The 16,275-nt window shown below is 45.6% G+C and overlaps 1 protein-coding gene across 8 annotated transcripts in view; it reads left to right on the top strand.

Annotated features, from left to right (window-relative positions):
- HHAT (hedgehog acyltransferase) overlaps positions 1 to 16,275 on the top strand; it is a 369,064-nt gene that overhangs the window by 28,299 nt on the left and 324,490 nt on the right. For 7 of the 8 annotated variants that reach the window (XM_075925124.2, XM_075925129.2, XM_075925126.2 and 4 more), the window contains one exon: positions 9,122 to 9,316. The exons of the other annotated variant lie outside the window; for it this stretch is intronic. In XM_075925124.2, the coding sequence (XP_075781239.1) occupies positions 9,122 to 9,316 (195 nt within the window). The remainder of the gene's footprint in view (positions 1 to 9,121; positions 9,317 to 16,275) is intronic. 8 annotated transcript variants of the gene reach the window in all.

Below are 16,275 nucleotides of genomic sequence, written 5' to 3' on the forward strand. Positions count from 1 at the left end.
AGAGTCTACATAGCTGGATAGACCAGTAGTGAGCGTGCCAATACCAGAGATGATGGGACGTCCGGGGTGCCCAGGTTTATGGATCTTGGGAAGCAGATAGAACAATCCTAGTCGGGGGTCAGAAGGTGTTTCTGTGTGGATTTGTTCCCAAGTGGCTGTGGGAAGGCTTTTAAGGAGACAGTGTAGTTTCTTTTGGTATTCCAAGGTAGGATCAGAGGGGAGAGGTTTGTAAAATGTGGTATTCGAGAGTTGTCTGGTTGCCTCCTGGTTATAGTCGGCCTTATTCATAATGACCACAGCACCACCTTTGTCAGCTGGTTTGATTATAATATCCAGGTTGTTTTTGAGACTCTGGACGGCATGTTGTTCAGCGTGGCTGAGATTGTGTGTCGCTTGTTGTCATTTGCGAATAATGTCAGTCTGCGTTGTTGCGGAAGCTTTGTATATAGAAATCCAGATTGTAATTCTGACCGTCAGGGGGAGTCCATATAGAATTATTTTTCCTTTGGTGTTGATAGGGGGGATCTGGTAGGTCAGATCGATGTTCATTGGTGGTTTGGAAATATTCTCGGAGGCAGAGGCGGCGAAAAAAAGCCTCAAGGTCACCACAAAATTGTATCCAGTTTGTGGGGGACGTGGGGCAGAAAGAGAGACCCCGGGACAAGACAGACTCTTCTGCTGGATTGAGTTTGTAGCTGGAGAGGTTAACAATATTATCCGGTGGGTTGAGGCAGTTGCTGTTGTAGCCAGTGGTACGGAGCAGGTTAGAAAATTTATTGTCTTTTCTTTGTTGTAGGGAATAGAAGTGTGTATAGTAGATTTCTTGTCTGGTGGAACAAAAGTCTTGCAAGGTGTCAGTTGGTGTGGATGTTTGTTTTGAGATGAAACAATCTAAGTTAGAAATGTCATTCTTGATGGTTTTCTGTTTCTTGTATAAAATACTTATCAGGTGATTTCTTAATTTCTTGGATAGTGCTCCCTTTAGTAGAGGCAGCAGTGGGGCGGGGGGGAGGGGGAGCAGAGACAGTGCTGGGGGCAACCGGCTTTTAAGCCCACTTCCCCCAGCACTGGCTCCTGCTCTACTCCCCTTGCTGCCTCTGATATAGAGGCAGCAAGGTGAGGGGGTGGGGAATGTGAGTATGTAAGAATGGCCACACTGGGTCAGACCAGGTCTAACCAGCCCAGTATCCTGTCTGCTAGCAGTGGCCAATGCCAGCTGCCCCAGAGGGAAGGAACATAGCAGGTAATCCTCACGTGATACCTCCCCGATCACCCATCTCCAGACAAACAGAGGCTAGGGATACCATTCCTTCAGCTTTCGGGTAGTCAAATAATCAACTACTTTCTTACATCCCCAATTCTCAGTGCAACTCTCCATTTTTTGAGTTCAGATTTATAATGAGTAATGATGTAAGATTATGTGCATTGTTTGGATTACAAATAATCTGAAATTACGTAAAAAGCAGCCAGAGAATTCTTTTCACAGTTGGAATCACTTCAGTAGTTTCTTCTTAGCATCTTGTTGATGCTATTTTCAGCCTCAAACATTGCTCAGAGAAAGGCAGAGACAGACAGCGAGATCCAGACAAGCAACTTCAAGAGCTTCAAAGAGCTGGTGATGCACATTGAACATGCCAGGATACCGTTCTCTGTCTGGATGTTTACTACCCATACGACTGTTCTTATTTCAGGATACTTTCCTGTAGACCATAGAAAAATTAATCAACTCCTATGTTATCTTGCAGGATTTTAAGTTGCCATTTGTTTTCTAAAATGTATTTGTATTGCCATTGATACATGAAAACTTAACTTTTTAAAGATTTTAAGGCAAATAATATAATAAAATAAAACTATTATAATTATTATTTGTGCCATGGTAATGCAGAGACCCCAGGCAGGATGATCATAGGCTGACATAAATCTTGCCCTGAGGAACTCAAGTATTTGTGCTATCCTAGTATGTTTTAATATAACCCCATTCAGTTGTGCACTGGGAGAGTGCATGGGCATATTGTCTTAGAACCTCTGAAGCTGATTACATTTTAGCTAACAAAAACAAAAGTTTCTTAGTGTAGGTTTCCTAGTCTGCCAGTTAGACATTTTCTGTGCATTTTAATTCATAATCATAACATACTAATCAGTGTTTTGCAATTATTATAAACACACCGAACAGATTTAAATGCATACAGATGTATGTATATTTGCCTAGCCATCTGCATACAGAAAAGTGTATAGATAAGGCACAATATGGTATATGAAGATTGTAGTTAGAAAGTGCCCTCATTGAAGTACTCATAATTAATTATACATAAGTTAATTTTTTTTATAAATAATTATGCAAACAATATTTGGTGTCATTAACAGCAAAAAAGGGAGTGTGGAGGGGACAGTGGCTTGAATATAATTAAACATTTATCACTGCTTTTCAGAGAGATTTTCAGTTTTATAGCAATGAGGACAAGGCTTCAGTGGAAAACCAAGGGGAGCAAATTCTGCAGTTTAGGTGCCACTGTCTCAAAAGTTTAATCACCTGCTGACTTTGTGTTCCATGTGGGAACCTTACGAGGTGAGTGATGTCAGTGTGCCAGTCCCATCAGGGTAAGACTGATGAAGAAGGCCTGGAATATGGTCAGGTGCCTGTGTTGGTTGCTCCTCATTTAGCCATGGGGCTCCACAGGGATTGGTAAAGCTTGCTAGTCAAATTCCCTCTTTATTCCATAAGTACACACATCCCTCCTGTTAAAGGGGAGAGTAAGGGGAAAACTAAGAATATGCAGCGCTTCAATAAACACTTTCTCTTTCCATTGAGTTTTCTTTGAGAGGAAAAACAGTGCCTAAAGGCATGTGTTTGGAAAGATACAAGTTTGGTTCCCTAGTTTCTTATGTAACCCTTCTGCTAGGTAGCGCTGGCAGCAGCCAGGGATGGGTTCAGTATATAGGGGCTCCTCTCCATCCATCCCATATAGAACTGGCTCGAGCCCTCACCCAGTAGCCTGGGAAATTCACTCACCCCTGGGTGCCTCTGAGAGGCAATGCTTCCCTACTTGCAAGCACGAAGTCTGAGCGTAGAAAATAAACTTTTAATGAAAGAGGGAGAGAAGTCACATGGCATTAGCTTGGGAAAATACCACAACCAGACTTCATACCCCCCACGAGTAACCATCCTAGCTCAAATGGATTGAGCAATGTTCTTTGCCTTTCAGGCTCACTAGTCCAACAATGTAAAGGTCTCATTCACATACGCAAGTTTTCTCTGTACCCCACTTCAAATGTCCTGCTTACTGCTCTGTCCAGTCAGTGCAGACCTAGACACATCACCCTAATGACTCCTCTCATTGGGGTTGAGGCAATGCCACCTTTGTGCTGTTCCTGTGGTCTGCTTGCTCCTGCCAGATGCCCTGCTGGCTGCCTGCTGCTGCTCCTAACAGCCGCCCGCCGGTCACTCCTGCCAGCCATCCCGCTGGCCGCCTGCCGCTTCCTCTGCTGGCTGGCCACCGGTCGCTCCCACCAGCTGCCCTGCTGGCCACTGGGTCTGGCTCCAGGCCAAACTAGTGACTTAAGCAATTAGTGATTTCAGCTCTCAGTCACCACCTAGGCTGGCCAAAAGATTCCAGCTTCTACTGGAATAACAGAGAGAGTCCTTATGGAGTCTGCTTTAGGTCTATCCTTAGAACAGGGGGGAAAGGAGACAGGTTGAACCAGTCTTATAGCTCATGCCTGGTAGGCATGTAGTTGACTGGCTGTGACGGACCGGGCCGTGTCTGGGCACAGCTGAGGGCATCCGCTCAGGGCGAATTGCTTGAATCCGGGGCTTCTTACGGCCCCCAACTGGTGACCTTTCCACACAGGCCACAAACCAGTCCCACAGAGCGCTTCAGCTGCCTGCCTGAAGCCTCCCGAGCAAAACCCCTCCGACACCCCAGCAATATCCGTGCCCCAGATGGCCCCGGGCCTATACACAGGTGGGGGGTCCTAGCACCCAATCCCACCTACCCCGAACAAGTCCTGTCCGGTTCCAAGAAACCAGCCACAGATCCCTGGTCAATTTACCCTCTGGACCTTACCCACAAATCACGCTGGGCCAATCCTTTAGAATCTATATCTAAAGGTTTATTATTACAAGAAAGAAAAGCACGAGAGTAAGGTTATTAAAGTACAGTACGTTACATGCACCGAATCTCCCAGTCCTCGATGCAGGCTCTAGCAGAGATGTTGCAGCTGCTGGTTTAAAAGTTCTTATTGCACATCCTACGATCAGGATGGGTTCACAGGTCTTCCGGGCTCTTCAATCCCTGCAGTGCTGCCTCTGGGATGAAGTGCTGAGCTGAGAACCAAATGGCATCGACCACATGGCCTCTTTTATCCCCTTCCTGGCCTCTTCTTTTATGCAGCAAGTCACCTGGTCCTCAGCCTCTCTCTGCTAGCAGCTCTTGGGTCTCCGCCCTCCTGCTTTAGGTGTGTCTTTGGGCCATCAAGGGCCATTGTTCCACAGGGCTTCACTACTCAGCCTGTCCATAGCAATGCTCAACCACATTTACAGAAATATTCAGCTTCCACACAGATTACAGATTCCTACCTACACACATAGACATTATACACTCACATAAATAGCGTACATAAGATCAACAAACAATAATCTCCCATTCAATACCCCACATGGCTCCCCCCACACCAATTTCTGGGGCCAACACCCCCACCTAGGGGTGCAGCAGCGATCTGGCTGCTTCCCTCCAATTCAGCAACGTGACACTGGCTCAAGCCCTTCCCCTTGTCTCTCTCTCCCCCCCCCCCACACACACTCAGTCCACTCAAATCTGGAAAGTGGAGGCTTGTTCATCTGAAACCCTTTGCAATGACAGTTTCTCTCCTGCAAGCACTGGCGTCATATTTTACAGTTCCTACATTTAGGGGTAGCATGGTTTGTGACCCCACAACAGCCAAATTAGTTACAATACACCACATTCCATTCCAGCAATTCACCATCCAGCAGGCCTGGCTGAATTGGATTTACATACCAACATCCTGGATTCCTTCCCATCCCAGCATGAGCTGTATTTACATATCAACAGTTAATTATCTTGAGGGGGCTAAACAATTTGAATGAGCATAACCACACCCAGGGCTGCTCTCCCTTTCTGCTGGCTGCATTGCAAGCAGTCGTTCAGACTTTGCTTACACCTAGGTTAGCAGGTTTCAGTCCAGTGGTGTTGGAATAATTTCTATAGTGGGGATGGTGAAAGCCATTGAACAAAATCATAAACTCTTCATGTTATGAAAACCATTTCAAACCAGCATCCCTACCTCCGTCCTTATTGGAGATAGGGATATAATAGTGCAGCCAACTGAATGATTAACCTGATAAATGGGTGCTTATTGGTAAATGTTGGGGACACATCAGTTGGAAGTGATGGAAGAGGAGAAGGACCTCGGAGTCTTGGTTGATCACAGAATGGCCATGAGCCGCCATTGTGACATGGCCGTGAAAAAGGCTAATACGGTCTTGGGATGCATTAGGCGAAGTATTTCCAGTAGAGATAAGGTGGTGTTAGTGCCTTTATACAAGGCATTGGTGAGACCTCATTTGGAATACTGTGTGCAATTCTGGTCTCCCATGTTTAAGAAGGATGAATTCAAACTAGAACAGGTACAAAGAAGGGCCACTAGGATGATTGGAGGAATGGAAAACCTGTCTTATGAAAGGAGACTCAAGGAGCTTGACTTGTTTACCTTAACCAAAAGAAGGCTGAGGGGGGACATGATTGCTCTCTTTAAATATATTAGAGGGATAAACACCAGGGAGGGAGAGGAATTATTTAAGCTCAATACCAATGTGGACGCAAGAACAAATGGATATAAACCGGCTCTCAGGAATTTTAGACTCGAAATTAGATGAAGGTTTCTAACCATTAGAGGACTGAAGTTCTGGAACAGCCTTCCAAGGGAAGTAGTGGGGGCAAAAGACCTATCTGGCTTTAAGATTAAGCTGGATGGGTTTATGAAAGGGATGGTTTGATGGATAACATGATCTTGGCAACTAACTGACCTTTCACTATCGGTGGTAAATAGGCCAATGGTAGGATGATAGGAGTTACTATAGAGAATTTTTTCCTGGGTGTCTTGCTGGAGAGTTTTGCCCACATGCTCAGGGTTCAGCTGATCGCCATATTTGGGGTCAGGTAGGAATTTTCCTCCAGGGTAGATTGGCTAAGACCCTGGGGCTGTGTCTACATTGGCATCCCTTTCCGGAAAAGGGATGCTAATGAGACACTTTGGAATTGCAAATCCGCGGGGGATTTAAATATCCCCCACGGCATTTGCATTTACGTGGCTGCCGCTTTTTTCCGGCTCGGGGTTTTTGCCGGAGAAAAGCGCTAGTCTATACGCGATTCTCCAGAAAATAAGCCCTTTTCCGGAGGATCCCTTATTCCTACTTTCAAGGGATCCTCCGGAAAAGGGCTTATTTTCCGGAGAATCGCGTCTACACTGGTGCTTTTCTCTGGCAAAAACCCTGAGCCGGAAAAAAGCGGCAGCCACGTAAATGCAAATGCCGCGGGGGTATTTAAATCCCCCGCGGATTTGCAATTCCGAAGTGTCTCATTTAGCATCCCTTTTCCGGAAAGGGATGCCAATGTAGACACAGCCTGGAGGTTTTTCGCCTTCCTCTGTAGCATGGGGCACAGATTACTTGCTGGAGGATTCTCTGCATCTTGGGGTCTTCAACCATCATTTGAGGACTTCAGTATCTGAGATCTAGGTGAGAGGATTATTTCAGGAGTGGGTGGGTGAGATTCTGTGGCCTGCACTGTGCAGGGGGTCAGACTAGATGATCGTAATGGTCCCTTCTGATCTTAAAGTCTATGAGTATGTTATTGACTACCTGCCCCCCGCCCCCCGCAAGTACATTTTTTTAGAGGCTGGCTCAGCACTGCTCAATCCTCACACTGGCTCTTAGTGCTTAAAGTGCAGAGTTACTGCGGGAGGGGGGTGATGCTGGCTTCTGACACTAAGAGCCGGTGTTCAGGCAGTCTGGCTCATTCCTGGCTCGTGCCGGGACCAGGCATCAACCCCCATGCTAGCTCTTAGTACTTGTAGTGCAGAGCTACAGTGGGGATAGCAGCCGGGTCCTGTCTGTGACAGTGAGATCATGGAAGATCCCTAGGGGGTGCCTCCCGGAGTGCTGACATGGCCACTGCCACTCGCCTTCCCATTCTCTGGTGCTTTTCACCTCTCTGTCCTGCTGGGACTGCTTTCTCATCGGGGAGAGGGGGAGCTGAGATCACTGCCCTCCCACCCAGAAGCAGTACAGACCCTGAACCTCTTCAGGTCTAAGGAGAGTATAGTTTAGGGCCCAGCTTCCTGGGATACCACTCCCCAGATGGGATGAGAATTCCAAAAGAATTATTTGGGTAAGGCCCCTTTAACAATGGAAGGGGGGGATGTGCACACTGATTGCTTCCCCAGGTAACAATCATTTACACTGGGCTTGATAGCAAGCAAAAGTGATTTTATTAAGTACAAGCAGTAGGATTTAAGTGGTAATAAGTGAGAACAGGCAGAGCAAAGTAGATGGCAGATCAAAAGTAATAGAAAAGGCTTAGCTAATTCTAACACTAAATCCTCAGTATGAACTTATTACACGCTCACCTTAAAACTGTTTCTGTTCAAGCGGCACCTTCAAACCAGGGAAAATCTCCCCTTCCCTGGGGCCTCTGGTGCACTCTCCTGGGTGTGCCAGCCAAAGACCAAACACTCCCATTTTCCTATAGTTTTAAAAGATTCCCTTATTGCATGAGGAATCTGCTGGTCAGTCACTGCCAACCACTGTTAAGACTTAAGAGCAAAAGACCTTTTGCATATGACTGCCCAGACGCTGAGGCCTCCCAGCAGTAGAATGGCTTGATGGCTTTCCATTTACACATTTAAAACCATAAAGCATTCCTTACTCCATATGTCTAATTTTACATACAGGAATGATACATACACCAAGGTAAGATAAACCGATCCAGTGGATTATGACATGAAGATTAATAGGTTACGCCAGTGTTTCTTATACTGTCTTCCGTGGCACAGCGGTGTGCTGTGAGGCAGTTGGAGGTGTGCTGTGGAGATCAGAATTCAAAATGGCTGCCCTTAAAGGGGCAGGCAACCTTTTTAAAAAAAAAAAAAATTCTCAACAAAAAATCCTTTGTGTTCCCCATAAAAAAAAAATGGTTGGGTGTTCCTTGGTCTTAAAAAGTATAAGAAACAGTGGGCTACATGAAGCAATTTGTCCCAAGCATCTTTGAGTTATAGATATTTGTCCCTAGGTCCATTTCATAAAGTGTTGGGCAGGGAGTGGTCTATCACACTGGCATGAGTCAGGACTGAGACAGCCTGCCTGTGTGCCAGCTCTTAGTGCTGGGCCCCTGCTGTGGCTGTGCACTATAAGCACTAAGAATACAAATTTTTCTTGACTACACAATGAATTTCACACTTCTTAGCCTCCCTAGTTTGAGGAGAAAGCAACTCTTGCTTTTTCCTAGCTGTCCCGTGGCTGATACACAGAGCAACACTAATTGGCTCCTGAAGTCACTGCATCCAGCTCCCTTCTTTGTTTTGATAGCAGGAAGTGGTGCAGGCAAGGAGTTTCAAACACGAATCCTGCGGTACAGCTCCCCCGCACATTGCGCACCAGAAAACGAGGGAAAAGAAACTGGGGCAGGACCTCTAAGCGTATAAATAGTGCCGAATGATCTTAAATGTCTATGCAGAGCAGAAAATGTTTCACTGTTAACATCTCATCTTCTGTGAGGATTCCCATCAGAAAAAAACTGCATGGAGCTCAAATTCTCTAGCTTGAAGAAAGAAATGATTAAGCAATCCTACAAGAATTTAAACCTCTGGTTCCAGGGAGTCCTTGTGACTTATACCTGATATTTAGATCATTAGGCATTTTTAACAGTACATTTATATTTATTTTGGTAATATTAATACTACTTTCAGGTTAGTATTTTATGTCTATTTATTTTTGCTATTTATTAAACACATGGGTTTGCTGAAGTAAATGTCATGTTTTGGGGATATTTAGTAACTTTTATTCCTATTACTTTAAAGTAAAAGACCCTCTCTTCTTTTCTTCCAGTACCAACCCTGGTGTCTGATGGCATACGGAATGGTGGCCTGCTGGCTTCTGTTGGGAATCAATGGGTTGACAGTGCTTTTGCTACATATAGCCATTTCGTTTTCTGTGGCTCAGTTTCAGACAGCAGTCCTGACATGGCTGTGCTCACTGCTTTTGTTATCAGCATTACGCGTACCAGCTTTGGAAGAAGCAATGGTAATTTTATTAGTGTGCTTAAAGTATGGCATTTATTTATCCTGACCTTGGACTATGTCTTATTGAAAAATCCTTATCAGGATAATCACTTTTAGTTTTACCTAGGCAAAGATGATTCAAAAGAACTCTCTAGGTCAGGCATGTCAAACTCGAAGCCTACTGAGCCAAATGAAAACTGATAGCTTTCAGGGCCACCAAAGAAAATGTACTCCTATCGGAAAGTTGTAATTATTTATTATTCTAGATTATGTTTTAGGTATATTTTAAAATATTTTTTCAGGGCTTGTTTAACTATAATACAGTAATTTGATGTGTAAAATTATTATTTGCGCATATGTATTTTAATTTATATATAAATTTAAGGTACTTTAATTTTTTATATGATACATAACTTGTTGAAATAAAAACAAGTATAGACAGTAGCTAATCAAATAGAACAGACTTCAGTGAAAATTTGAGATACTTCGTAAATTGGAGATTTTGCATAAACATATAATTATTTGTGCGATTCCAAAAAAGGACATACTTACTAATACAAAATTAATACAATACATTTTGTGACTTTATTTGGGAATAAATAAATGAAAACCAAAATATTAGCAAAATATCCCTCTCTGCTCCCCCAGAGTTAGGCCCCCCCAGTCTCACCCCAACCTAATTCCTCACCCCTCCCTCAGAGCCAGGCACTCCCAGTCCTCCCTCCAACCATTTTAATGCCTGGGTCCCGGAGCTGCCATCACCACTGCTGCCGCCACATTTCTTCATTCAGGTACTGGAGCACATGAGCAAAGTGGCCGGCTGTGAACAGGCGCTTGATGCCATACTTAGAGCCTCTGGCCGGCTGTGAGCACATCCTGGAGCACTGAGCATCAGGCCGGCCATGAGCAGTCGCTGGGGCGCATAGCGGCTGGCTGGCTATGATCTGCACTCGGCCATGTGCTCAGAGAGGCCAGTGGGCTGCACTTTATTCTTTTATAAAAATGTAGTGGTGGGCAGAAAAAAAACTTCGATTTGGCCGCATGTGGCCCACCAGACACCTGTTTGACATGCCTGCTCTAGGTGCTAAGGTATAGTGGGTGTTACTACAACCTGTGATTGTAGCATTTCATTTGGAAATGTTAATACCTTTGCGGAGAACTCCCTCTAGTGCATGGGTTCCCAAACTGGGGGGCGTGAAGAAATTCTGGGGGGGGGGTAGGCGGCAGCGAGGTGACCCGGCCACTCCTGTTTCTCCCCCCCCCCCCCCCCGCGGTCAATCCCCCTCCCTAAGTTTTGCTGCTATTTTTGTTTTTCAGCCCTGGTCAGTTCCTTCTCTCTCTTTTTTTCCCCCCTCAATAAGTTTTGCTGCTCTTAGGTGTGGGGGGCATGAGGGTCTCTCGAATCAAAAAGGGGGCATGATGCTGAAAAGTTTGGAAAACACTGCTCTAGTGGGTTCTCTCTAATATGTATTGTCATGGTCTGCTGTGGCTCTGAGTACTAAAAGATAACTAGATGCATAACGAGGTTGTTTGTCTATAGAGTTTCATGTTGATGTAAAACGAGAGGAGAAGTATGAGGCAGATAGAACAGCCTTGTTTTCCATTGATGCTTACTTGTTCTCTTTTAAACAATAGATGAAATAAATGGTACTGTATGCTCAAATGAATCTAGTTTACACACTTTCTTTAAGCCCTGGCTATATTTTAATTAAAACTGCTGTCTGGATTTCACAACCATTTATCCACAGCTCTGCTTGCTTTTATTATTGTCGTCATTATCTTCAAATTACCTTTTTATGATGCCTTTCTTCCCAAAGGACTTTAAAGATCATCTGAATTGATGAATGAAATGAGTGGTCTGGTGTATGAGAAGCATCTGGATTATTTAGCCCTGAGAATACTGAGAGAAGGTTAAGAGGCAACATAGTGCTTAAACTAGACAAGACTGCATAGCCTATTTGAGATTGATGAACAAGCCAGAATCAAAGGTCATAAAACTAGGTGCAGGAGGAATCGTATTTAAAAAAAAAAAAAAAAAAGCATTGGGGACCTTTTCCAGAGTGTGGTAAATAGGTGAAATGGGATTCTAGTTGAGATAGTAGAGTCAAATAGTAAGAATTAAGCGAAAATTGAACATATATGGCATTTAATAAAGGAGATTGAGTGAACATTTCATGAACTATTAGATATATTATATGCCTCTTTACTGGAAAGACAACCCACGTTAGCCACTAGGGCCAGTCTTGAACCAGCTCAACTGCTGTGGTAAATTTCAACCACTACAACTCCTATCTCTAAAAAGATTAACAGGAAATATCATATTCCTCATGTACCCTACACATGGTTCTTTTGCTCAGCTCAGATACATACAAAACACCAAAACTCCAAGTCTGCTTCAAAGGAGAATGAGCCAAGGCCCTTTGGTGCATTTGGTAGGAAGGACTTTTCCTCAGCCAGCCTTCAGCTGAGGGTTTCCTCTGCAAGTAGGACTATTTTGGTAGGCACAAAGTCATGGAGTTTGAGATAAACTGCTACAAGAATCCAGGGACGAGTTGTAATTGGATCACAGAGGAACAATTAACCTCACTGCAAGGAACAGTGGATGCATTGGATACTTTGGCATATTCAGTGACACCCGTGTTAATGATGAGACGTACATTTTGGCTACAATTTTCTGATATTCCACATGAAATTAAAATGCCATTTAAAATGTACCTTTGGAGAGATCTGAACTAGTTATTTGGAAAATCAGACCACATTTTGAGTTTATAAAGAATCTGGGAGGTTGTGGAATCTCCATCACTGGAGATATTTAAGAGCAGCTTGGATAGACATCTATCAGGGATGATCTGATAGTGCTAGGTCCTGCCGTGAGGGCAGGAGACTGGACTCAATGAGGGTATGTCTACACTACCCTCCTAGTTCGAACTACCTAGTTCGTGCCCCGTGTAGCTGCGCTGCACGGGGTTCGAACCAGCGGGGTTTTAAAAATGGCGGCTCCCCGCTTATGCAAATGAAGCCCGGGAAATTCAAATCCCGGGCTTCATTTGCAAGTGCGGTATGCCTACATTACACCGCTAGTTTGAACTAGTGGGGTAGTGTAGACATACCCTGACATCTTAAGGTTCCAGTTCTAGTGTTCTATGATTCTGATGCCATTTTAAGGTCATTTGAAGTCTCAAACATTAGTCAGTAACTTTAAAAACAAGTAGTCCTGTGGCATCTTAGAGACTAACAAAAATATATTTAGTATCATGAGCTTTCTTGGACAGAAGCACTTCTTCAGATAAACTTGAGTGAAGCTCATGATACTTTCTCTCTCTCTCTCTCTCTCTCTCTCTCTCTCTTGGTCTCTTAGTTTCTAAGGTGCCACAGGACTACTTGGTGGTGGTTTTTTTTTTTTTTTGCGGTGTTTGTGTGAGTGAGTGTGTGTGTGTGTGTGTGTGTGCGTGCGCGTGCACTCATTGGAAGAGAAAACAGTGTAGAGAGCAACCATGGCCAAGACAGCTTGCAGAAACTCTGTTTTATAACCCATTAAGGAAGAAGCAGCTCTTCTATAAAAGAAGCCCCTCTGCTTCATCCTCAGCTATATCATGGCATTTACTACTTTCCAACAAGCAGCACTTTTAACAGTCTTGTTGAGAGCTGTTCTGAGTCACTCCTTGTGGATTTTTTTCCCATTCCCTAGCCTATTTGGAGACCATCTGATTTGTTTTTGGGAAGCCTCAAACAACATGACAACAGATAAGATAGACTATGCAGTCTGAATAATCCATTAATTTGACATCCCTCCTCTCCACTCACTTTCTCTGTCCCTTTCCAGGGATTCCTCTCATGAGAGGCTTCTGCAATAGAAAGTCCAATTCCTGTTATCTCTTGGAGCCACAGAAGAGGATCCTCTTCAGGTTGTGGAAAAAAGGGCTTTTATTTTTATTTTCCCTGATTCCCAGAAGAAGAAAAGGATAGCAAGCAATTCTGAATCTGAGAAGATTCCGTTGAGTTACTGATATAGATTCAGAATGGTGACTGTAGCCTTGCTTGGATACACAAAACTTGCTTTCAGCTCTCAGTGTTCAGGACACAAATATCCATATTTTAGTCCACCTGGCTCCCAGAATACACTTGTGGTTTCTACTCTGAGAAACAAAATTTTTAGTAAAGAATTCACTCTTTCAGCTGCTCAGTAGTCCCAGCTATTACAAACTGCTCTGTGATCATAACATCATTTGGGAGGCCATCATTTCTCAAACAGCAGAATATCTATCCTTGCTTTGATGGCTGATGCTGGCACTTCTCAGCAAGTTTCAAACCACAAATGTGTCATCCTTCATTTCTTTGTCAATTTGGGGCTCAGAGTAAACAAAGAGAAATCTCTTGTGATACTATTGCAGAATGTCTAGGAACGGTAATGGACTCTCTTATTGGCAAAGCATTGTTATGTTTCTCTAGGTTTGTAGTTATGTCAGAGGTTACTAATCAATTGTAGATGTTTTGTGGTATGCAGGATGACTTGAAGTCAATTTCGATACAAAAAAGGCATCAGATAGACACGCAGAAGGGCTTCCATTACAATACTGTCATCTGTAGCTTGTTGCAAATCTGATTCATGTATGTCAAGTATCAGAGGGGTAGCCATGTTAGTCTGAATCTGCAAAAGTGGCGAGGAGCCCTGTGGCACCTTATAGACTAACTGAAGTGTTGGAGCATAAGCTTCTCCTTCGAGTGGTCCCCGTGGGTGCTCCACTCTGGGTGCTGGTGCATCCTCGCGCCGGCGACCGGAGACTTTTTCTAGCTGTTTCTGCCGTGGCGCGCAGGCGCCGTGGCGCCCTCTAGTGTCGTTGGGACTCAAGGGCGCCTGCGCGCGCGCGGCTCCTCAATTCCTTCTCTACCGTCCTCGGCAGCAGACGGAGCCCTCTCTTTGCCACTTCTGTGGGAAGAGAACAGTTAAATTTGTCGTTTTACCCCGTAGTTACCTCATCATCCAAGTTTTTAAACCCCCCCAACTAGTTTAAAAAAAAAATTTTTTTTTTCTTTTTTCTTGTTGCGGTTCGCCGCTTGTTCCCCAACCCTTCATGCCCGGCTTGCCGGGCTTCAAACGCTGCGAGACATGTCAGGATGCCATGCCGGCGTCCGACGGACATTCTGCTTGTATTAAGTGTCTGGGGGAGGCACACCAGACGCAAAAGTGCCAGCACCTCTCTAAATTGACAGAGAGGGTGCGCCGTGACAGAGCCAATAGACTGACGACTCTCTTGTACGAGAAATCTCTCCGTCCCTCCTCAGAGGACTCGTCTCCCCAGCCGACTAAGGGTATGGAAAAGGACCAACCCCCTACCCATTCTTCCTCTGCGGTGTCAAAAACCGCACTTCCTCCGGCCCCAGCTATGCCCTCAGCATCGCCGCTGAGCACTGAGGACACGCCGGGAACCTCCGGTGCGCCGCGGTCTAAGACGCAGGCACCGCACAAGAGAGCTCATTCTGAGCCAAAACAAAAATCAGCGGCACCGACCGCTACGGCACCTAAGCCGTCATCGGCACCGACGGCGCCGTCTATGGAGCGCTCGGTACCGAAGCACCACCTAACAGCACCGGGCTCTGCACCGAAAAAAGCCCGCACCGATAATCCATCTCATAACACTTCGGTGCCGAGATGCACGTCGGCACCTTCATCTCCACTGAAACCACACCGCTCGGCACCCTCTCAAAGCCGAAGCCGGTACGGATCCCCGGTGCGGAGTCACACCTCTTCGGCACCGCCATCCCCGGCTTCCTCTATCCACTCTGCCAGATCGCACCATTCCTCAGCTGCTTCTTGTTCAGCTAGTGGCATCGGCACCGAACCCAGAAGCAGGTTCTCATCACAACATTCTAGCCCGACTCACAGAACTCCATCCTGGCAAATGCCTGCGGTTCAATATGCATACCCTCCCCCTCCGCATCCATGGTATCCACACCAGTATGCCTATCCACCACCGCCATATGCCACCCAATGGCAACCGTGGAGCCCACATCCAAAGAGGTCTCACCATCGACCCTCTTCTACCATTTCTAGGCCACCTCCAGCCTCTCCTCCTGCTACCACATCAGCCACAGAGCCGAATTCTCCTGCTCCTTCAGATGGCCATGACTCCCTCTGTGACGGCGAGACTAGATCTCCGCTACACAATTCCTCCTCCTCCCCAGACGAAGCGGTCACCACCGATGCCCTGCCGTCGGGAAACGATACAAAGAAGTTCCAAGAGTTGTTTAAAGAGTTGCCGTAGCGCAGGAAAAAGATCTTCAAGAGGTGCAGGTCAAGCAATATCGACTCCTCCGCACGCTTCAACCTCCAACTGCTACCAGAATTGCCATCCCTATGGATGAGGCCATTATGGACCCAGCTGACAATATCTGGCAGACCTCAGCGTCCATCACACCAACAAATAAGAGAGCAGACCGTAAATACTTCATCGCTCCAAAGGATATGGACTTTCTTTTCACCCACCCACCCCCTAACTCCCTAGTAGTGGATTCTGTTCGGCACAAGGGTAAACAACCTAACCTAAGAACAACCCCACAGGACAGGGACCACAAAACGGTGGACATTATGGGCCGAAAGGTTTATTCTTCATCCACATTGCTCCTTAGGGCGGCCAATTACACTGCTATGCTCGCAGATTATGATAATGCCAATTACTCAAAGCTCCAGGACCTCCTCCAACATCTCCCGGAGCATAAACGACTAACCCTGCTTAGTATTATGCAGGAAGGCCTCACCATTTCACGCACAGCTTTGCAGTCCGCTATGGACGTGGCAGACACCGCCGCTCGAATCACAGCCTCGGCGATAGTGCTCCGCCGAATGTCATGGCTACAAGCCTCCGGCGTCCCTAGGGACCTTCAGCAAAAGGTCGAGGATTTACCCTTCGATCGCACCAACCTATTTGCATCCAAGACTGATGAGGTGTTGCATTCCATGAAAGATTCCCGTACAACCCTTAG

This window comes from Pelodiscus sinensis, chromosome 3, assembly GCF_052426305.1.
Source record: "Pelodiscus sinensis isolate ZL-2025 chromosome 3, ASM5242630v1, whole genome shotgun sequence".
NCBI lineage: Eukaryota > Metazoa > Chordata > Testudines > Trionychidae > Pelodiscus > Pelodiscus sinensis.